This window comes from Vigna unguiculata, chromosome 3 (genome assembly GCF_004118075.2).
Source record: "Vigna unguiculata cultivar IT97K-499-35 chromosome 3, ASM411807v1, whole genome shotgun sequence".
NCBI classification, from domain to species: Eukaryota; Viridiplantae; Streptophyta; class Magnoliopsida; order Fabales; family Fabaceae; genus Vigna; species Vigna unguiculata.
In genome coordinates this window covers 12236571-12260992 of record NC_040281.1, presented here as the reverse complement: position 1 = coordinate 12260992, position 24422 = coordinate 12236571, and the positions used below count along the sequence as shown (strand labels likewise).

Genomic DNA, 24422 nt, shown 5'->3' with positions numbered 1-24422 from the left:
TAATAATAATAATTTTAACATTAAATAAATATTTTCCATTTATTCACTGTCTATAAATCTTTATAATAATAATAATTTATACTTATATGTTCATATAATAATAAAATTTCAATTCATTAACTAATTAGAATACAAATTATAAAAAGAATTAATTTGATAATTTTACACATTTTTTCAATATATATATATATATATATATATATATATATATATATATATATATATACTGAAAAAAATTAATAAAATTAATAGTATTACTTAAACTAATAATTTCTCAAGTTTATCATCTAAACAATTTTATCTTTATAATTTAAGTTTTTATATGTATAATACTTCTTAAAATTTAAAATTTCACTTATTATACAATTACAATACTAAATATATTTTATTTTGACTAAATAAAAAAATAAATATATTTTCAATCAGTATTCTTATTTATCTATAAATTAATTTTACATTATTTATAAATAATTATTTACAATTAAATAATATTTTTTAAGTATTAATTTATCAAAGTTTAATATATATATATATATATATATATATATATATATATATATATATATATATATATATATATATATATATATATATATATATTATCAACACATCGAAGCAAGAGGTTTTCTTATTCTTTCAAAAATACATCTAAAAAGTAGAATAACAAATAAATTTATTTTCATTTTTTTTAAATTATTAAAATATTTATAGTTTATTATGTTACTGTACTTGAAAAGCTTGTTGTTCTCTCTTCTTTTTAGTTTTGGTTTATTTGAAAAATCTCAATTTCTTTTTTCTGGCATACAATTTTTTTTTCTTTCTCAACTATTGGACTTGTTCAATATTCATTTGGAGTCCTTAAGTACAATTCATCATATCACAACTTTAATTACACATTATTTTTTGTTTTGTTTTTTGTGTGGTTTTATTCGAGTGATGTATAGCTTTGGATACAACACAATCAAATAGTTTTTAGGAGAGACATTTAATTTATTATGCTAGTTTTTAATATTTTTATTTATTATTAATTTTTTCCACATCATAATATTTGATTTCTCAATTGTAAATGTTTAGAATATGTGTTCTTTAGACCATGAATCCATGATTATATCCTTTTTTGTTTATTGTAATTTTTAATCTTTTGTAAAAATATATAATGATTTAAGGGTTAAATATGTTTTTGTCCCTCAAGTTTCAGTGAATTTTGGAATTAGTCTCTCATCAAAACTTTATACCAATTTAGTTCTTTATCTTTCAAAATGCGTGAATTTAGTCCTTTTAACCAAATTTTGTTAAGTTTATCTGACATTTCAAGCGCATTTCATTATAGTATTTAAGTTAACACTGAAGCAAAAATGTGTCAAACAGTGTAAATAATTTAAATACTATCATGAAATGCGCTTGAAACGTTAGATAAACTTAACAAAATTTGGTTAAAAGGACTAAATTCACGCATTTTGAAAGATGAAGGATTAAATTGGTCAAAAGTTTTGATGAGGGACTAATTCCAAATTTCGCTGAAACTTGAGGGACCAAAAACATATTTAACCCATGATTTAATTAATATTTGAAACAATAAGAAAGCGAGTACGGACACATTACAGGTATACACATTAACGGATAGAGATGAGAATGAGACAAAAAAAACTTTATTACCTTTAGGTAACGAGAATGGAGAATGGGATAGTAAAACATGCACCCAACTTCCTGCCCCGTTCTCTACTCAGGGAAATTGAAGCATTTGACAACAATGTGTATGTTGAAGCATCTACATCTGCAACCGAAGGTAGAGTTGGTTGTAATTCATCTACATTGAAAAGAGCATCTTATGGTAGTGCATACACTAATGGAAAATGGGCTTATTATGACAGGTAAAACGAGTTTACTGTGACAGGTATTATGGTGTCATAGTTCTAGGAGTCAGAAAATGCGCGATTTTTATGACGCTGCAAAAACTTGTCATAGTAAGTTAGACTTACTATGATAGGTATTCGATAAACAGTCATAATAAGCCTAACTTACCATCGCACAAGTTGACGATGTTGGGACAATTAATAAACTTATTACGCAAATTTTTGTAAAACCTATCATAGTAAGTCCAACTTACTATGACAAGTAATGCAAAGTACGTCATAATAAGTCCAGATTACTATGATAGGTAGTCCAAACTACGTCATAGTAACTCAATTTTTTTTATGGTTTTTCTGTTTTACCATTTTTCTTTCCATTCAATTCACCTGCAAATAACTTTCATATCACCAGACCAAAAAATTCCAAACCAAACCAATTCCATATAGTTAAGTTGTCTAACAAACTTAAAAATTGAAACCTATAATCTTGACAACTTTTACAAGTTATTAGCAACACTCAAAAGAAAGGAAGTCAAACTTGTTTCTAATTTCTTCCACCTCTCTACCTTCCAATGAGGATGAATAATTAAATATCTACAAAAAGCATAATGAAGTTAAACAATATTCATGCATAAGATTTAAAGCTTTCCTTTTAGTATCCATAGCATGAGTTATCCAGCAAGTAGGGATGGGCAAAATATCTAATTTTTATGATCGAATCCACTTTTGCTCTGATCAATCCATTTAAAATCCATTTTATTAAAAATTCAATCTATTTAAAATTCATTTAATGGATCTGGATTTCAATCTAATCTACATTTTATATATTTTATGGATCGGATATCCATTTTATAAATCAAGATTTTCAAATATGGATAATCCAAAAAATTCCATCCAAATTTTCAATTTAAATTTTTAGTTGGGTTAGGCTAAAGGTTGAGATGGACTAGGCTAAATTCAGACTCGGACGGGCCTTGCTCGACGACCTATACGGATAGGGCAGGCCAGACAACCATAAAGGGTCAGACAAGCCCGACGACCATAAGAGCTTGGGCGAGCCTAAGGATATGAACAGGCTAGGCGGGCCCGACAAACTAGACGAGTCGATCGGGCCCAATCATCTGAAAAATTTGGGTGAGCCCGATGACCCGAACAGGTTAGGCGGGTTCAATGACTCGACGAGCCAAGTGGGCCCGAAGACCCGAATGGGCCAAGCGGGCCCGAAGACCCGAATGGGCCAGGCAAGTTCGAAGATCCAAACGGGCCAGGCGGGCTTAAAGAACCGAACAAGTCAGGCGGGCCCGAAGACCCAAACGGGCCAGACAGGCTCGAAGAACCGAACGGGTCAGGCGGGTCCGATGACCTGAACGGGCCAGGCAGGCCCGAAGACCAAACCATGTCAAGCGGGCCCGAAGACTTGAATGGGTCAGGTAGGCCCAAAGACCCGAACGGGCCAAACGTGCCCGATGATCCGAACAGGTCAGGCGGTCCTAAAGAACCAAATGGGCCAAGCGGGCCCGAATAACCCAACGGGCTAGGCAGGCCCGATGACCCAAATGGGCCTAGCCGACCCCATGATCCGTACGAGTCCGACCGACCCCATGATCCATACGGGCATGGCAGGCCCGAAGACTCAGATGAACTAGGATGGGTCGACCTGACGACTCAGACGGGTCGTGCCCGACTATTTGTACGAACTGAGTCATGTTAGCCTTAATGACACAAGTTTTAAAAAATTCAATTTAAATTTCTTTTATAAAAAATGGATTCTAGATTTTGAACTTGATCCAAATATTTGGATTGGATTTAAATCTTGATCCAAATATTTGGATCTGGATTTAAAAAAAATTCAAACTACTTTTGCTAAACAAAATGAATTTGGGTAAAAAATTTAATCCAATTATTTAGATCTAAAATGGATGTGAATTGAATCATTAAAAATCGAATTCATGTCCACCCCTTCCGCCAAATAGAGTTGGAATTGTAGTTGTCGAGAGAGCGTACAAAAGGATAAGATATTTTGGAGCGAAAAAAAGAAAACATATGTTCATGAATTAACTTACTAAAAAAAAATTAATAAAAATTGTTGAATTTATATGTCTCACAAATTTGGCGCGCCTTGCATATTCTGCTGCTCCGGGATCACTGTAAAATGAAAATTAACTTTTCAATTATTAATTACTTGAAGATAAAATTTAAACTTTGAATGACTTCCCTCGGGACTAGCAATTGTAGCAAACCATAATAACAAGTAAAAATTGTTGTATTCATCATTGGAAAGAAGGTTGGGACATAATATTTTAGTTTTGAATCTCCATTCACCGCCAACAACATAGTAATCACATAAATAAAAAAAAAAAAACATATTATTTAACTATGAGAAAGTCAACTTGGAAAAAGAAATGGAAAAATCGTCATGTACATCGTCTATAAAAGGAAACCACTCTTTGGAATACATGCACATTTTCTCTTCACTTCACATTACTAATTGAAATTCAACTGTCCATGGCCTCTCAATTCCCAAGCCAGCCTGGTACCCCTGGTACGCCTGGATTTCCATATCAGTCCCAATTCCCAAATCAACCTGGTCAGCCTGGTACGCCTGATACTCCTGGTACACCTGGATTCTCATATCAACCTCAATTTCCATATCAACCTGGTCAGCCTGGTATGCCTGATACGCCTGGTACGCCTGGATTCCCATATCAACCTCAATTTCCAGATCAGCCTGGTCAGCCTGATACGCCTGGTACGCCTGGATTCCCATATCAACCTCAATTCCCAGATCAGCCTGGTCAGCCTGGTCAACCTGATACACCTGGTACGCCTGGATTCCCATATCAACCTCAATTCCCAGATCAGCCTGGTCAGCCTGGTCAACCTGATACGCCTGGTACGCCAGGATATCCAAATCAACCTCAATTCCCATATCAACCTGGTCAGCCTGGTCAACCTAGTACACCTGGTACACCTGGTACGCCAGGATTTCCATATTAGTCTTGAATCCTATATGAGCATGGCCATCCTTAATTTCAGTATCATCCTCGATTCCCGGACTAATTTCGTCACCCTTAATTACCATAAGAATCTCATCTCCCACCAAGTCCTACCACTTTACATCCCATCCCTATCTCCACCACCTTCTATTTTGGAATTCCGGTGCATGAACTTCAATAAGTGATTTACATAATCATCACATAAATTACGTAACTTGTATCCCTTTTGTTGTTTGTTTTCTGTTGGTTTCAATGTTCTATATCCTTTTCACCTTTGAATATGTGTATTTTGGTTGCACTTCTGCATTAGTTCACGAAATGCATGTGCCTAGAGTCCATAGACTCATTACAACGGAATGAATGTATTCTATCATATGCGAGTAGTTAATACCTAACTTCGTAAAACAACCAATACTAGTATTGTGGTCACACAAAATTAAATGAATAAACTTATTCTTTTTACAAAATATTTTATACAACTACTTTATATATATATATATATATATATATATATATATATATATATTAAAATTATAGTTTAATAAAGTTTTATTTGATAAAATTTGACAAATAATCATTTTTAGTAAAGAAAACTTAAAATTTAATTACTTTAGTTTTTTAACTTTTATAACAAAATAAAAAATTACTCTATTTAATAATTTTGTCAATTTTATGATACAAAATGTTTTTCAAAAATCAATTTTGATATATTTAAAGGCATGAAGATGAGGCATCGAAAGAATTAGTCCCTGTGTACAACGTGCATAATATTTAAAGCTTTAATTGTCAAGCAAGGTGGGTTGGAATTGGAGTTGTCGGCGGCGTCCGAAAGGATAAGATATCTTTGAAGCAAATCTCACGAACCAATTATCAATCAACATTCACGGTTAAGAGGAGAGCCACAAGCTTAATTAATCCCGATGCCCACACGGAATTAAACACCTTTTTTTTTTTCCTTTTTCTTTCATTTCAAATAATTACATTTCAGTCCTTCCAACACCTGCAACAACACCAAAACAGTACGTTCATAAATTAACTTATAACAAATAAGACTTAAATACCGATTTAGCTCTGTTACTCATTTAGTTTTTTTTTTTTTATTTTGATTTTTTTTTCAATTTGATTCTACTATTTATCAAGTTGGTCTTTTTTACTAACACCATTACAATAGTTTACGAATTGTGAATAATAACCGTCATATGTGTCTTTTTGTAGTTTTTTTATTTTTTTATTTTAAAAAAGTATGTTTACGTATCAAGTCAATATCATATCATGTATCTATATCAGTTTTCTACACTCAATTGGTTCTGATATTCATTATTTTGTTTAATTTTTTTTCACTTTTTTTTAAAAAAATTGAACAATTTTGTCTCTCTCCAAATTAAGGCCAAATTTAATTTTTATATAAATGATATATTGATATTTTTATTAAAATTCACATTTTTATTAAATATTTTTAATTTAGAATTTGAGTTGGTTTAAAATTAAAATAAAATTTTTAAAATAGAAAATAAAATCATTGATTTAAAATTTTCAGCGGTTAAAAATAACATAAAATAATATAACTGATTAGTATAATGTTTATGTGATTTTTAATAGTTTATATTATTTTTAACCTCTTAAATGCTTAAATCAATGGTGTTATTCTCCACTTTTAAAATTTTGTTTTAGTTTTAAAGTAACTCTAATCCTAAATAAAAAATATTTAATAAAAATGTGAATTTTAAAAAATATCAATATAACATTTATATAAAAATTAAATTTGTCTCGAGTTGGAGAAGGACAAAATTGCTTAATTTTTAAAAATAAATAAAATCAAACTGAACAAAAATTAGGAATATCAAAACCAAATTGAATATAGAAAAGAGACCCTGACACGTGGTATGATATTCTTGACACATGAATTATTTTTTAAATTAAAAAAAAATTTAAAAGAAAAACACGAAATGACTCTTTCAGTCACTTTTCATAATCTGTTAATTATAACAGTATTAATAAAAAGAACCAAATTAAACAAAATTAACGAATATTAAGACCAAATTGAAAAAAAAAATTAGGACTAAATTGAAAAAATTGAACGAATATTAAGACAAAAATAGTATTAAAGAAAAAAAATAATTAAGAATAGAAATGGTTGAATTTATGTCTCTCAAATTTGGCACGCTTGTATATTCTCACTACCTTGGGTGAAATGTAAGATTAAAGTTCACTTTTGAATTATTAATTACTTGATAAAATTTGAACTTAAATTGACTTCCTTCTCCGAACGAGCAACTGTAGTAAACCATAATAATAAGTAATAATTGTTGTATTGATCATTGGAAAGGAGGATGAGATATACTATTTTAGTTTCGAATCTCCATTTATTGTTAACAACATAGTAAACACATAAATATAAAAAAAAAAAACGTGCTATTTAACTAAAAGAATGCCGACTCAGGAAAAGAAATGGCAAAATCATCATGTTCATTGTCTATAATATAAAATCAGTACGCCTCAATTCTGTCGTGGTCAACCTGGTCTACCTCTTATACCTCAATTCTTATATCAGCCTCAATTCCCATATGATCAATATGGAATTTTGCTGCGCGCTTTTTTTGGAAATCAATAAGTGATTTATATAATCATCACATAAATCATGTAACTTGTGTGCTGTTTGTTTTCTTGTTGGAACTCATTGTCACAAGGAAATTTTAGGTTAAGAGGAGAGGTGTGACATTGTATGAAACCATGATATGAATAAATAAGCATTTATTTGATCTTTGAACTATAGAAAAATTTGAAATTTTTTTGAAAAAGGATCATCACCTTTCTAAAATAAAGTGATTTTTGCAATATTTTGAAATCAAAGATAATCTTACACTTGATTTTCAAAAAATAAGGAAATATGGTATAAAATGTTTTTGAAATCAAAGCGATAAATATCAATTAAGTAGACATTCAACATTCATCACAACCAAATATGCATATTGCCTAAGTGTTATGCATGGAGTTACGAGAATGCCATTATAATGCATGAAGTATGACAATATGCGCACGTGATCTTCTAACACACCTTATATGCGTCTAGTAATTTAAATGCGTGTAATAGAGCATATGCGTCTAATGCATCGATATGTGTCTAGACAACATATAACTCTAATAGGTTATGTGCATCTAATGGGATAATACTAAATGCATCTAATAGGCTGAAATGTTGCTACTGCTTTCTTATTGCATTTATCATTCATTCATTGGAGTCATGCCTAGGAGGGTCTATAGATGACTAAATCACTCTGTAATAAGAGATTTTGTAAATATGTATGCCAATTGATCATTTGTCGGAATAAATTTTAAATTAATTATACCCTTATGAACATAATCTTTAATGAAGTGATCCATAATTTCAATATGTTTTTTCCTACAATGCAAGACATGATTCTTAACTAAATTTATAGCAGCACCGTTATAATAGGGTATAAGAATTTATATTGTAGTCTTCCAATTGATTTTTGATCCAAAGAATTTGAGAAAAACAGTTGGCAACTAATATGTATTTTGCTTCAATAATTGATATGCAATTGTTCCTTGCTTTTTGCTACACCAAGAAACTAAATTTCCACCAATGAAGTGACATCCTCCACTAGTGCTTTTTTGTTCCACTATGTCTCTTGCATAGTCAACATCATAATATCCCTACAAAGTATAATGTTCTCGCTTTTTTTGTAGCAAAGACCAAGATTAGTAGTAACTTTAAGATATCTAAATATTCTTTTGAAAGCACTTAGATGTACTTCTCTTGGATCTGACTGAAAATGAACACACTGACAAACAATAAACATTATGTCAGGTCTAGATGCAGTGAGATATAACAATGACCCTATCATTTGACTATATTTAGTGTGGTCTAATGGCTTAGACTTGTTCCTAAGGATGTATTAGGATGCATTCGTATTTTCATCTCCTTTGCATATTTAAAGTTAAACTTAGTAAAAAGTTCTTTAACATACTTGGTTTGATGGATGTTAACATCATCATTAGCTTATTTTATTTGTAAGTCTAAGAAAAGTTTAGCTTTCCCATCATGCTCATCTCAAACTCACTTTTTTTATAAGATTTAAAAAATTCTTACAAGGTGATTTATTGGTGGCACCTTGTAACTTATAGAGCCTTTTATTAATATTTTTTGGGGACAATTAGAAATCCATGTCCTATCTTCCAAAGGATGGAATACAGAACAAATCCAAGGGACATCATAAAATTCACACCTCATTCTTCATCGTTGTAGATTCTTTTGCTTTAGCCCAAGCACTGCTTATCAACAATATCAATGAAGAATCAAGTTCCTTTGCCTTTGCAAGACTTTTGATCTTCTGACAAGAAACATCAATAGAAGGAGAATTGGGGATATCATCAAATTTGGCCTGTGCAACATCTAACGTGTCCACAACCTCTTGAGTATTATCATATGCACTGACAGCTGACAAACATCTACTCCCCAGCCTAGAAATCCTTGTTCAAAACATGCCAATGCCACTCATAAGAAACATCCTACACAAGAAGCAAGATCACAAATGTTATCTTTGTCCAAGGTGCAAGGGAAAGACTCATTATGTATATTTAATGGCAAGACCAACATTAAACCCCAAAGCTTAATATTGTAAACATCTACCAGACAAGTCTTAAACTTCTCATATCTTCTTCCTTTCTAAAAGAAATATAATTTTATGATCAATTCATTCTCTCTTATTACAAGTTACAACTATAAATATTCTTAACTATTTTACTCATTTCTTCTGGTGATTACTGGTTACAGAATCAACAATAGTTGAGCCAAATACCCAAAATCAAACATTTATTTATACTTCTGCATAATTACCATCACGGTCTTCCAAGCTGTCATATGTTTTTGAAATAAGAGAGAGGTAGTGGAAGAATTCTCCTGTAAAATCCCTACGCCTTCGTGCAACTATGGCATTAATGTCTGTTGGGCTATCTTGTATTTCCTTGAGGAGTTCATAGTGTACTTCCATTTCATCATCAATCTGTAATGCTTACTCATGATCAAACAAAAATCGGGAAAGAAGATCTAAAGTCAGGCAACTCCCTAGATATGAAATTAAACTTTGTTGTACAGATTTGTACCCATCCAAGTTATCTACAAACTAAACTAACCATGTTAGCTAATTAACCTACTCTAACATGACACCTAAGCAGATCATCATTTTAATAGTCACTAGTCAATACAAGTTATACCTACTGCTCAGAGGTGTCGCTTGGAGTTCCTAACTTGATGCAATAGGTGGTACTCCAGCTAGAATGAGTGACACTTCAAAAGTGCAAATTCACATAGCATTGCTAGTGCTCTTCTCAATTGATACCTTCTTGAACATGTCAATTCAAGCTTGGCAACTGCTCAAGTGGCAATATAAGCTTCTACAACTCAGCAGAAATGTTAATTGATGTTCTTTTAAGCTTCCATCAATTGAATCAAGGATTGGATATCAAATTCAAAAAGTCAACTATTTTGGTCAACTTTGCATAATTGTTGGTTAACTCTGATTTTGATTTGTATGTGCTAGCTGATTTTAATCACCATTTCCTTACTGACCTTGCTTTATATTGTTGCACTAGAATCATAAAACATAAGTTAGTACTATTATGTATTAAAAACTACCTAAACTAGACTAAGTTAAGTCATTAACTAACCTAAAATTACTTAAAACTACAAACCAAGACTACACCTAAAATTTACCTACTCTAATAAGATTTATGAATCAACAAAACTATATGACTGCAACACAAAGTACTATTAATTTACACTAAACTACTTAAACTAACTAGAAACTAGTCTAACCTACACTAAAACTAAGCTACAATTACTAACCTTTAGAATTTTTTTTTTATTTGAAGGAACCAAAAAAGGTTTTGAATATGTGAAACCTTCGAAATAAGCATTGGTAAAAGATGACACAAGTGAACATAATAGGATCGTATGAAAATTGAAGACATAAATCATGGAAGAAATCTGAGTGAGTTAGGGCATGAGTAAGAAAGATGAAATCAAAAGCAATGATGCAGGGAAACTAAATCGAAAACAAGAAAACGAAATCGAAAGCAATGACACATGAAAATGAAATCGAAAACAACAAGGAAATGAAAACGAAAATGAAATCGAAATTGAAATGAGACGAAACTGAAATTAGACAGATGAAATCGAAAGACAAAGAACGCTAAAAAGCAAGGAGACGAAATTGGGAGCAAGGGAGCAAGGAAAACACTCTTCATTACCTTGAACTTCAAACAAGAATGGTGGAGGCATAATGGAGACATGGTGGAGGCACACACGCGATAATTTAAGAGGGTTTCTAAAACCTCCGTTGTGTGTATTTCTTACTAGAGGTTATTAAAACATCAACTAAATAACCTCCAGTAAAATTATGTATTTTTGTAGTGTGACTCATAACACATATAGCAATGAAAAATTTTAACTACATTAACTTTAACTTTTATTTAGGCTTAGGTTTAAGTTAAGCTGAATTTATTGACTAAAGAATATGAACAGATAATGCATTAAAAATTTTGAAAAAATGATTTACAGGATTTTACGATTTTGTAGCGATCCTACTATATTACCATTATCATGGGATCTGACTCGTAAATATCATGTAATCATAAGATCTTACGATTTTACGATTTAAATTTCAATTTTGACTACCTTGCTTACAACACTATAATCTAAGAGTATAAGAAAAGTCAAATACAAATGTAGAGTGTCTTTGACTTAAGGTGACGAAAACCATGAACATAGAGTTCACAGCATAACCACTAACACATACTCCATAACATATTCTAAGTGATGTGGGACTTTCTAAAATGTATTATTTTCATCAACTCAATAATCTTAATAATACCAAATAAATTGTTTAAACTACATGTAAAATAATTTTTATGTTGGAATCATCTTTCCCGTTAAAAGGAGTAGATGTCATGCTTTCCTTCAACCAAAATCCCTCAAGGATAAGATCTTGACCACATAAAATGTTATATTGTAATTGTTAATCATATCAATATCTCTCTTGATATATTTTCTAAGATACATGTGTTAATTTTAAATTTATGTTAATGATTATAAGTACAAGTTGACAATCCAGTTTTGTAATGTAAAATATATCATTAATTTTATTTTGTGAATCATAATTAAAGGTAATGAGTTTTCATAATAATTAAATACTTATTGTCTAATTACATATACATAGTTAAGTATTTATATGAGTATGGAAATAAAAGAAATATACTTTGTTTTACTTCAAATTAGGAAGGAATGATCTGAACTGATTATTAAATGATGAGTCAACCTTGGTTAGAGGTCAAGACGAGTCATCATCGACTAGTGGTCGAGATAAGTTGGCCCTGACTGAAAGTTGAGACAAGTCGGTTTAGGTCAAAAGTTGAGTCAAGCTTTCGGGTTGAAGTTTGAGATGAGTCAATCCAAGTCGAAGTTTAAGATGAGTCGATCTAAGTCGAAGTTTGACATGTGTCGGTCTGGACGGGGTGTTTAGCCAAGTCATCACAAGTTTAAGGTTGAGTCAATTTGGCATGGGCCCAAGTCAAGTTCAGTCGACTATCGCCCATGGTCAATCCAAGCTTAGGTGGAGCTGAGTCGACATTGGCCCTGATCAAGGTAGTTTGGGCCTAGTGTAACTCAAGTCAACTCCAACCAAATGAACCAGACTAAGTCGATACAAGTCGGTCTGAGTGTAGGTCAAGCGAAGTTGACTTGACCCATGTATATACCTAATAATCAAGTGTATTAGATTGATATTATTAAATTTAATCTAATTAACAAAAATGGATTTAACCTATATTTAATCCAATTTAAATTGGATCGATAAAATTCAAATCTAGTGATCTATTTAAAATGAATATGGATCATTGATCCAATATATTTTATTGAATGTAGATTAGATTTAGATTGGATTTTGAAAATTTTAATCCATGAGTACCCTTAATTACAATATTTGCATATGTTGGCACATATAATATACGCGAATCTTAATTTATGTTGTTTTTTCTGTGTGTATGTTGTTTATAATTTTTTAGTTATTTTAGAGTCATCAAAGTAAATAATTGAGAAAGAATTGTCACTCTAAGTACAATGACAAATCATGTGTGTATATATAAGTTTTGGTTTGTCTTTCATTTGTTACATATTGAAATCAAGTAATCTATATTTCACAATTTTGCAGTGATGGTTTTTTCAGAATAAAATATCATTACTTGGATCTTGAAACTGTGTATAACACAAATTCAACAGATAACCAACTCTTACATGAACTAGAGCATGCACAATTAACGATCACTAGAAGACACTAAAAAAAACTAGTTTTTTTTGTAATGTGGTGTTTATATTTTATTAATTATTTATGTTTTTTGTATTGTGTGAACTGTTCAATTAATGTATTTTATGCTCAAGAATTAATCAAATTTATTATGTATATTATTGTATTTAAAGTATATTATATATAAAGGTTATAATATTAAATTTAGAGACAATTTATTAATTTGTATATTTGAATTTATTGGAGGAAAAATAAGATCATTTAATTTACTTATTAAGGTGAATTTTTTTTTTCATAAAAATTGGATTTGAAAAAGAAAAATCTAATCTTAATCTTGAATAAACCAAATTATAACGATTCCACCTCATTTAAGAAAATATGAATTTAAAATCCAATTTTATATAATCTAATTTAGATTTAAATAACAAAATTTAAATATTTTTTTACAAAAATATATATTTAGATTCACTTTCAATCCAATTTTTATATTTTTATATTGGACTGAATTTGAATTTAATTGAATTCCTACTATTTAGATTTATACTAGATTGTTGAACTTAACTAAATATTAAATGTGAACGATTTAAGTAAATATTAAGCATGAATGATGAAGTTGTATAAATTTATTAAATTGTATCATAATTTTACAGGAATATTATAATTTACTTACATAAACATAATTCAATGTTCAGATTGTACCTTCACAATTAAAACAAGTAATAAATTTATATATTAAAATTAAATGTGAAATGTGACAAGTTAAACCTTAATCAATTAAATATTTTTTTCTGACAACTGTTTTTACAAATAATAACTTAAATTAAATTTATAAACACTAAAAAAAATTTAGAGAGAGTTACTAGATTAAAAGATTAAATCTATTATTTTTTAAATTTAGAGTCAAAAATATATTAAAGTTTGAGACAAAGATAAATTTGAATTTCACATTAAAATTTAAATAAAAATATATTTAATCCAAGGTAAACGTTTTGTTAAATAATTTAAATTTAACTTCGGGGTGAGCTGTTATCATAAATAGTCGGATTCAAACGTAATCTTAATCTTAATGTAGCTTAGGTTCACTTTGTACGAGAGTCACGATATGAAGTAATTACAAGTCTTAAAATCAAGGTTTGTGACCTCAACCCGATGCACATCGAACTTTAAGAGCACTTTATTATGACACTTAACTTTTGCAGAACTAATACTCATCAATTACTTCCACGTTTTTGTGTACTACACATCGCTAAATCCTGCATTGATTCCCAAGTTCCTTTGCCAAACAAACCCTGTTAAGAGGAGATTGATCCTAGCACATTTAGACGTGAATATTGATGAAATACCTTTTTTTCAGCTTTTAACGTACGTATGCTATTGAAGTACAATGTACGCAATGCATGGTGTTTTGACATGTTGTTCATCCTATTAGAATGACTATTTAAATCCCTAATCCTAATTTAACGAAATTCTCTCTCATCTTTTGCTTAAGCTTGACCAATTCTCTCATCTTGTGCTTACGCTTTATAGAGGTAAATGGTGTACCTTAACTATAATTAAATAAATATTTATTTTAGAGTTGGTTTTTAGAACAATAATTAAAACATAGGAAATGCAACTACAAAAGAAAAAAAAAGCATGTGTAGAAGGAAAAGAGAACATGTAATTAAGATATACGTGAAATATATATTATTTATTAGATTGCCCTAATCATTTATTGAACATAAAAGAAAGAGATGATGGGAGGGAGAGATGAATGGAAAGGAGAATGGAGATTAGGGCACAAGCATCCCTTAAGTTAGGGTGCACCGGTGGCTGAACCTAGTGGTGGTGGAGTGAGGGATGAGTCGATGTCCCATTGCATGAGATGGCGTGTTGCGAGTGCTCCCTCCATGACGAGTGAGAAAGAAATAACAATCACAAAACCAAAAATCATCCATTTCTTACATTCACTCCCCATACCTATTATGTCTTCTTCAATTCCAACTTTAACTTTCAATACACTTCACAATTCAATACACTTCCCTTTTATACACATCAAATAATCAAATCAACCAACAAATACTTCCTTACCACTTCCACATGTTACTATTTATTAATTATTAATATGGATTGTTACGTGTTTGGCAATCCAACATTAATGTGGAATGAAGCCACTACATTAATCTATCGTCAAGTAGTTAATATAGTTCTAATGCTTCATAGTTACCCCAAGCTACCATAGTGTCATTCAACAAATTTTATTTTACTTTTTATTTTTATCTTATGTAAGGTGGTCGTTGTTGTTAATTTAGATTAAACCGTATTTTTGTTCCATAAAATTAAACATAAACAATAAATATAAAGATAGACTTACGAAAAGTCATTGCAATTCTTCGACTAGTTACAGGATCACTACTAGAAATTCTCATATTACATGGGACTTTTCTTGCAAATTTGTTAAAAAAATTTGCAAGAAAAGACTTTTTTCTGCCATTTTTTCTAAAAGTTTTAATTGGCAGGCAATTCCTTCGTGGGTAATCATTTTCTACAAAATTATAAAATCTACAAGTATTTCCTACAAAATTTATTGTGAAAAATGTTTTATACAAAATATTTTGCAAGAAAATTGGTAGCAACTTCTTGCAAATTTTTTTTACAACAAAATTTGTAAGTATTTCTTACGAAAAAAATTTTAAAACAAAATTGGCAGGAAATATAAGTTTTTTTAATAGTGGATCTTCTTCCTTTTGTTGAATCTTATCCCGTAGTATTAAAAATAGCATATTAATTAAATATTTATCAGATTACATTATATAAATAAATATAAATTTTATTTTATAAACTCAAATTAAATATAAAATAAACTTTTCAAGTGATTCATGACATTTAAAAATAAAATTTATCATTTTTGTCTTGTTATAATAGTTGTGTGTAGTGAAGTGGTAGCTTGTCTCATGGTGGTTGGTGTAAGGTTTTCAAATTAACATCCATTTGCGATTGTGGAGAGCTTGCAATTCTGAAAACGACAAGAACTCGAAAGAATGTGGGGAAATTTTTTTGTGATTGTGCTAGATACTAGGTTAGATTCAATGTCTTCCAATTTTTCGGCTAATGTTTCATATAATGGAAATATATTAGTAATTAATTTTTGTTTTGATGTTTTTATGTTGAATAGTAGAGTGGGTATGAAGATGTTATGTGGTGTAATTTTTTTCAAATGGTGCTATGAGGATATTATTAATGAAAGAGATGTTATTATCCTCAAGCAAATAAGAGAGATACAAAATTTGGAGAATTCACTCAAGGTTTCCAAAAAATGGTTGTTGGTATTGGTAGGAATGATTTGTGTTGGTTTAATCAACATAGTGTTATGGTCACTGATGTTCAATAACTTATGGCTTGTAATTGCCATGGTCTGTTTGTAAGTCTTTTGATGTTAAGGTATAGGCAGTTTTAGTTATGTAATGAATGAAAGAATGTTTGTATTTTCATCTTTGTTTTTTGTTCAATTTGATCCTATAACTTGTAATTTATGTTCAATTTAGTCCTTTTTTGTAGTGTTGGAAAAATAGGTAACAACACATCTTTCTAGTGAATTGTAGTGTTGAAAAAATACATATCATTATAATAGCCCATCTTGTAAATTGTATAATAATAACATTTAGATTAATGAACCTCAAATTCAAAAAATACATCACATAATTTTTCGCAAAATAAATAAACCATATTCTTCCAAAATACATAATTCTTAGTGATCCAAAATACAAATTGAAGACAGTGTCATTCAAAGTACATAATCTTAATTGATCCAAATTCAAAATCCACAGTCATCCAAAGTACATAATCTAGATTCATCCAAAATACATTATAATCAGTATACATTCATCAAATATGACTAAATAAACATTGACTTAGACATCTTCATATTGTTGAGTTGGTTGTGGTATTGATTCGTTGGCTATGAGGACCGCAAATCTAGAGGGAGTTGTGGACAATGTTTTTTGTTGTGACTAAGTTGACAACAATTGTTGCACTTTTTCGTTGGACACCGTTTTTTAATTGGGTATCATCCTTTTTTAACTTCCAAGGTTCCAGTCTTCTCTTTTCCTTTGGTCTCCTACGAAAAGTCCTTTTACGTGGGGGCAACAAATCAGGGAAGGAAGTCTTGGACCATAAAAGTTGCTCATTCATAGGGAAGATGATGGAGTTATATATCTTTTCATAAGTTGACCTTCTGAACCAGTGAGGGATATATTCTTCCCCATTCAAGTTTAAGAACTTCATAGTAGTAAGTGAATGGTAGTAAGGGGTGACATTGATAAGCCATCTCCTACAACTACAATCTTGTGTGTTTGGGTTGATAGTATACTTCTCTCCTAACATTGAAACATGTGTCACTTCTTCATCCATTCATGTAAATATTTTAAATTGTGTAATTTTTTAATCTGGATATATGACACAATACGTTTTTATTTTTTGTCTTACATAAAACTTATAAGGTAATACTTTTAGGTTTCAAAAATATTATAAAAACAAAAACAAAAAATATGTCAGGGACATAAAGTGTTATAACTTTATCCTAGTTATGTTTAATTTCCAAAAGTTATATATATATATATATATATATATATATATATATATATATATATATATATATATATATATATGAAAAATTATACTTTCACTTCCATTCTTTACTTCCTTACGTGGTTTAGTGTGAGTCATTACTTTTTTCAAAGGAAAAGATAGTTATACATTAATCAATAATTCACACTAAGCCATATCAAAAAGTAAAAGATGAGACTCAAAAGATAGGAGTCATAGTATCATTGTCCATTATATATATTAACTTTCAGCAAAATAAAATATAATTAGTAACTTCAACGATACAATCAAAATTTTCTCAATAAGCAAAATTGCACTTAAACTTTTCAGTTTCTTGTCACCCTTCATGAATTTTTTTAACCTTGATTTCATCACATTACTCTTTACATTTTGCAGTGTTAATATCAATATATTTCAGCAGCAATAAACCTTTTTGCTTATAATTATCTTCTCACACTTTATTTATATATATATATATATATATATATATATATATATATATATATATATATATTCATCACTTCTTAAGAAAAATAAAGTATCTTATTTATTCATTATCTTTCTTTTTGATTTTTTATATTCCTAATATATTTATATTTAAAGAGATAAAATTACTATTAGTTGAAGTCTTTATATATTTAATTTTAGTTAGTGTCCTAAACAACAACAGATAATGTATTTGAAAATAATCTTATATTTTTTTACTATATAAAAAAGCAAATATTATAAAAATATAATTTAAAAACTATTATATATATAAATATATTATACATATTATTTTTATAACTTTATTACACAAGATAGACCATGGGAGAAGTAGTGCTCCGAATCTCCTCTTTCTGGTGTAACTCCTGAGATAAATTTACTCAAATGACATTGACAATGACAGAAAGATGATCTTGCAGATGTCATACTTGGACACTTCCTTCTCAATCTTCAATGTATTGAAGATCGGATCTTGAAAATTTGTGACAGTTCCGGCACTATCAACATCAATTTCAGCCATGATAAAACCATAACACTTCTTCAAAGAATGATTCTGTCATGTGGTAAAACATTATTCGATAAAGAATGATTCTGACATGTGGTAAAACATTATTCGATAAAGAATTTGATGTTAATTACAAACTTGTGTTGGAACAATTGGGCGTTACGATAAAAGGACCGTCTACTCTACATGCATCAACCTAAAAGGGTTGAACGAAGATTAAGGAAAGGTGTGTCTCTTGTAAAAATTATTGTATATGGCTTGAAATAAAGTCCAAAGTAATGGCACAAAAGGTTTGATGGTTCTACAGAAGATGGAGTGGGTGATGAGATATTCTAACCGAACAATATTAACACTATTGTACAAATAGTTATCTATAGCAAGAAACTATAGAAAAGTTTGTAGATGAAAACTATTCAAGGAAACTGACACCAAAAAGTTGATATTTAGTTACATTTTCACACTATTTGGAGTTGCATTTTGATGGAAAGCCAATTTGTAATCAATGGTAGCACTACAAGAAAAAATTGGTGTTACCAACTACAAAAATTCATTAGTCAATAAAAAATTCTTTAAGTAAGACTGATTTACTTATGAATTACATACGGACGAAGATTTAAAGATAAACGGTTACCTACGAATCATAAAATTCGTAGATAATCTTTTTTATAGCCTTGATGATATTGGTTTTTTCCTGCAATAGTTATGTAATATTGGATATATTAGAATTTCCCAATTGAAAGGAGTTCAAACCTACCCAGTTTGTGAATACCATTAAATTGTGAGCTCGAAAAGTTCTTTATAATGTATACAAGGTAGTTAACTACTCATTTATTGTAATTATTAAAAAAGTTACATTGCATTTGCCACATAATTACTCTATGTTTGGTACCTAATACTTTGGATAAAGTAGTTAATATATATTTTTTATTTTTTTTTCAAATTGAAAGGAGTTCAAACCTACACATTTTGTGAATAATATCACTACGCCAAATTTGGCAATAGACAGCGTTTTTTTTCTTAATAGATAACGCATTTTAGGCGCTATCTATTGGAGCGGTATCTATTAATAGACAACGCTTGTAAAAAAGCGCTGTCTAATGACACTTGATAGATATCGCTTGTTTAGACAAGCGCTATCTATATATTTTTTAATAGATAGCACTTTCTTTAGAAAATGTTGTCTATCAAAGCTCTCATAGACAACACTTGACTGAATAAGCGTTGTCTATCAAAGCTCTCATACACAACACTTGACTGAATAAGCGTTGTCTATCAAAGCTCTCATACACAACACTTGACTGAATAAGTGCTGTCTATGAGAGTAGTTTTTCATCAATAGGTAGCGCTTTTTCAATTCATTAGTAGATAGCGCTTGTTCAAACAAACATTGTCTATTTTTCATTAATGGATAACACTTTTTCAATTCATCAATAGATAACATTTTTTTAAAACAAGCGATGTGTATTGGTTTGATTATTGTTTATTATAATTTATTTAATTTTTTGTTCATTCTATTCTTCGACTCACATGCCTGTATAAAGACTTCGAACTTGAAATCAAGCAAAACTGAAATGAAAGGGCATTGAAATTCTTACGTAGTTACACAAAAAAGAAGATGAACTTGACGACAAGTAAATGTATTAAGATAACTATGGCCTAATTCAATGTTCTGGTTGAAATACTTACCCACTCACCCAAATAACATAAACATACTGAAGAAATGGAGAAGTATAAAAGCGGAAAGGCACATTGAGTGTGGCATTTAGCTAATAACACAAGTTATAATCTCTTCCCTGCAACTGTAACCTTATTATTCAAGCACACTGCACCATTCCCTCAGGTTCAAGTTTCCTTATCATCAACATTATCCGAAGACACCCTTTTGCATCTCCCTACACACACAAAACACAGTTTTTAGATAATCAAATATTACATGCCAATGATGCCATCAAAATTCATCTGTGTCTGATTCATGAGCATGGTCCCTCAAAGAAGTTGAATACCAAGAACAAAAGATTGCTCAAGAAACTCACTTTGTTTAATTAGTTTATTTCTTCTTCTGCCACAACCTTCACCTTTACAACAAAGATAGCTACATTTTTTTTGTATATAAATATAACCAACGCATTTTAGACTCTAACCACCAAAGATTCATTTTACATCAACAACCATCATGAGGCTTATTGTTTTCTCTTTAACTCTTGTCCTCATAACAATTGAGAAAGCAGAATCAATAAGCAAAGCAGATTTCCCAAAAGGGTTTATATTTGGAACTGCTTCTTCAGCTCACCAGGTATGCATTTCAAGTTTCCTTCTGAAATTCAGCTCACAAAACATAGACCAAGTTATACAAACCTTTTTCATTTTAATTTTCATTTATCTGTTTTCCAAAAATTCTAGTTTCATCTGCATAATTCATGTTAAACCTTAATACAAACTTTTACTTCAAATTCTGATTGAAATGACAGTTTAACAAAGAAGGTAAACGTTTTCTGTCATAGTTTGAGGGAGCTGCAGATGAAGGAAACAAAGGAGATAACATTAATAATCATCAATAAAATAAAATAATACAAATTTTGTTTCCTAATTAATATTTACCATTCATCAGAGAGAAAAAAAGAAACAATAGAAACAATGTTACCTCAACCATTTCCAATAAGCCCTAAATTACAAATAATTTTTTGCAGACTATGATATAGTAATGCTCCCGCCATGGTTGCCAATGTTTTGAATGTAAATGAATCAAGTTCGTAGAATTGCAAATGGTTTCCAGCAAATGATTAAAATTGAAATGCAGAGTTTGCAGGGGTAGGTGAATTCAATATTAATTTTTATCAAAAATCAATTCCCTCGTGACTTCTATTTAATTTCTTCTCAGTCGCTCACTCACACACAACCACAACCCCACCGTACATTTAAAAACATCGACCAACTTCTTTCTTTAATATTTAATTTAGAAAACAGTATTTGGAGTTTAGTATTTACATCTCCGGTCAAGGTATAAGAAGAACAATAAATCATTTACATGGAGGGTTTACAGAATCGATGATTAGTGCATATATATTCACATTGATGGCAAAGATAGATAAAAACAATACAAAGAATGAACAAAGATACAAAAAATCGAGGAGAAAGGAAGAGAATTTGGTACTCAATGAAGGATCGTGCAATGGTTGCTAGGAGAATTGGTTCGTTGTTGGAAAAATTGATGGAGAAGAAGAACGAATTTCCCAAACCCTTAATCAATAGTGCCCACTCTAAATATCAATGTTGTTGTGCTTGGAGGATGCGAATGTTGTTGCACTAGTTGGAGACGCGCCTGCTTCTACTATGGCTGCAGACGATAGCCGCTTCTATTGGTGGGAGACGAGGCTTTTCTGTTTTCGCGTGAGGGTTAGATGAAAAGAAAACACAATGGGAAAGATTGGATGGCGCGAGAGAATTTTTTTATGATACATAGATGACGCTCTTCTGCATAAACGCTTTCCATTGATTATAAAACGCTATCTATTTCATCTATTTAAAATAATTTATTTATTTTTAAATATATAAATGAAACTGTATCATTTAGATGCTAAAATAAATAGCGTTTTTTTCCTTAAAAGCTATATATTAACGTAACATAAATAGCGCTTAATTTTGTAAACGCTTTCTATCAGTTTATATTAAAATATTATTATTTTTAAAAGTATAAAACAAACATAGATAGCGTTTTTCCTAATAAATCGTTGTCTATGTATAACAATTTTTATAGCATTTGTTTAATAAAACGTTGTCTTTTAGCATGTGTTTTAATACATAGCGTTTAATTAAATAAGTGTTATCTAAATAGCGCTATCTATTACTAATTTTGGCGTAGTGTATTAAATTGTGAGCTAGAAAAGTTCTTCAAAATGTTTACAAGGTAGTTAGCCACTAATTTATTGTAACTATTAAAAAAGTTACACTGCACTGCCACATAATTACTCTATGTTTGTTACCTAATACTTTGGAAAAAATAGTTAATATATATTTTTTAAATTATTTTTTCCTAATTGAAAGGAATTCAAACCTACACATTTTGTGAATACCATTCAACTGTGAGCTCATAAAAGTTCTTTATAATGTATACAAGGTAGTTAACTACTCATTTATTATCTATAATAATATATAAAGAGGATTCCCTCTTTTGTGTCCACATTTTAAAATTTCAATTTTACCCTTTAAAATATAATTATTTATTAAAAAATTTGAAAATTGACCGTTATTTTAGAAGCTTTTTATAAAACAGTTTATCTCTACTTCTTTTTTTCTTATTTATCAATAATTATTCTCTCATCTTTTCTGAAATATTTCACTTTATTTTTAATAAATATAATTTTATTTTAGATATTAACTTAATACATTACAATATCATCACTTACTAATATAATATCACGCATATTTAAAAAATGCGTACACACAGGCGCAATAGCGCCTATGTTTACGCTAGTAATTATTAGAAAAGATACACGGTGTTTGCCACATAATTACTTTATGTTTGATGCTTAAAACTTTGGAAAAAAAATAGTTAATATATTTTTTAAATTAATTTTTTCCCTATTGCTAGGAGATCAAACCTACACATTTTGTAAATACCATACAACGGCATGTGCCCGAACGGTGTCTAGTGTGGGTTTGCCTATCACTTTAAATAAAGATGGTATGTGAAATAAAAATGATTGAAATTTGATTTGAAAAACTATGTACCCAATGTAGTGTAAAAAAGTGGCAAACATGGCTACACTTTATGCATAAAAATCGAATAAGATAAAAACTTCAAAGCTCTTTCACTATTTACTTAGTTGGATGACATGTGCGTTTCAACGAAGGGTGTATGGTGTGTGTTTCCCCATCACCTCAAATAAACATGGTTTGTCAAATGAAAAGGATTGGAAAATCATTTGAAATACTATGTATTAAACGTAGTATAAATAAGTGACAAATGCGTACAAGTATTTTGAACATAAATGGAATCAGGGAATGGTTGAGAAGGTCTTTAGTGTTTGTATGGGATGGCTAAGAAGGCCATGTGAACGAAGGGTGTCTAGTATGGATTTTCCCATGACTTGAAAAAAAAACTTGGTCTGTGAAATAAAAGTGAGTGAAATTTGATTTAAAAAACTATGTACCAAATGTAGTCAAATTAAGTGGTAATCGTGGATACAATTTTTGCACAAAAATGAAATAAGCTAATTCCTCACAAGTTCTTTCACTATAAAATTAGGTTGGATGACTAATGCATTTAAACGAAGGGTGTATGTTGTGGGTTTCCCCATGACTTCAAATAAAAAGTTTTTGTGAAATAAAAAGGATTGAATATTTATTTATAAAACTATGTACCAAATGTATTCTGAATAAGTGGCAAACGTAGTTAAAGATTTTGAACAAAATTGGAATCAGTGCATTCTTCATAGGGTCTTTTAATGTATATTTTGATTGGCTGATAAGGGTTGTGCACTTCAACCAAGGGTGTCTGATGTGGGTTTTTCCATGACTTTAAAAAAACTTGGTTAGTGACAACAAAACGATTAAAAAAGGTTTTGAAAAAATATGTACCAAATGTAGTCATAATAAGTGGCAAACGTAGTTAATGTGTTTGCACCGAAATGGATGTAGTTATTCAACATTTATATTTGGTTAGGTCCCACTTTGTAATAAA

The 24422-nt window shown here is 30.0% G+C and overlaps 1 protein-coding gene across 1 annotated transcript; it reads right to left on the bottom strand.

Annotated features, from left to right (window-relative positions):
- Nucleotides 1–3017: 3017 nt before the first annotated feature.
- LOC114175025 (collagen alpha-2(I) chain-like) lies at nt 3018–4779 on the bottom strand. Its single transcript, XM_028059783.1, has 2 exons — nt 4331–4779; nt 3018–3507 (listed from the first exon to the last, which is right to left on the bottom strand). Exons 1-2 carry the CDS (start codon nt 4777–4779, stop codon nt 3018–3020), a joined length of 939 nt encoding a protein of 312 aa, XP_027915584.1.
- Nucleotides 4780–24422: the final 19643 nt, after the last annotated feature.

Coding starts and splice junctions, on each gene's coding strand:
- LOC114175025 (XM_028059783.1), bottom strand. CDS start 4,779: ATGGGAATTGAGGTTGATTTGGATATCCTGGCGTACCAGGCGTATCAG. Junction 3,508..4,330: donor GTTGAATTTCAATTAGTAAT/GTGAAGTGAAGA, acceptor CTGAGTCGTCAG/GTCGACCCATCCTAGTTCAT.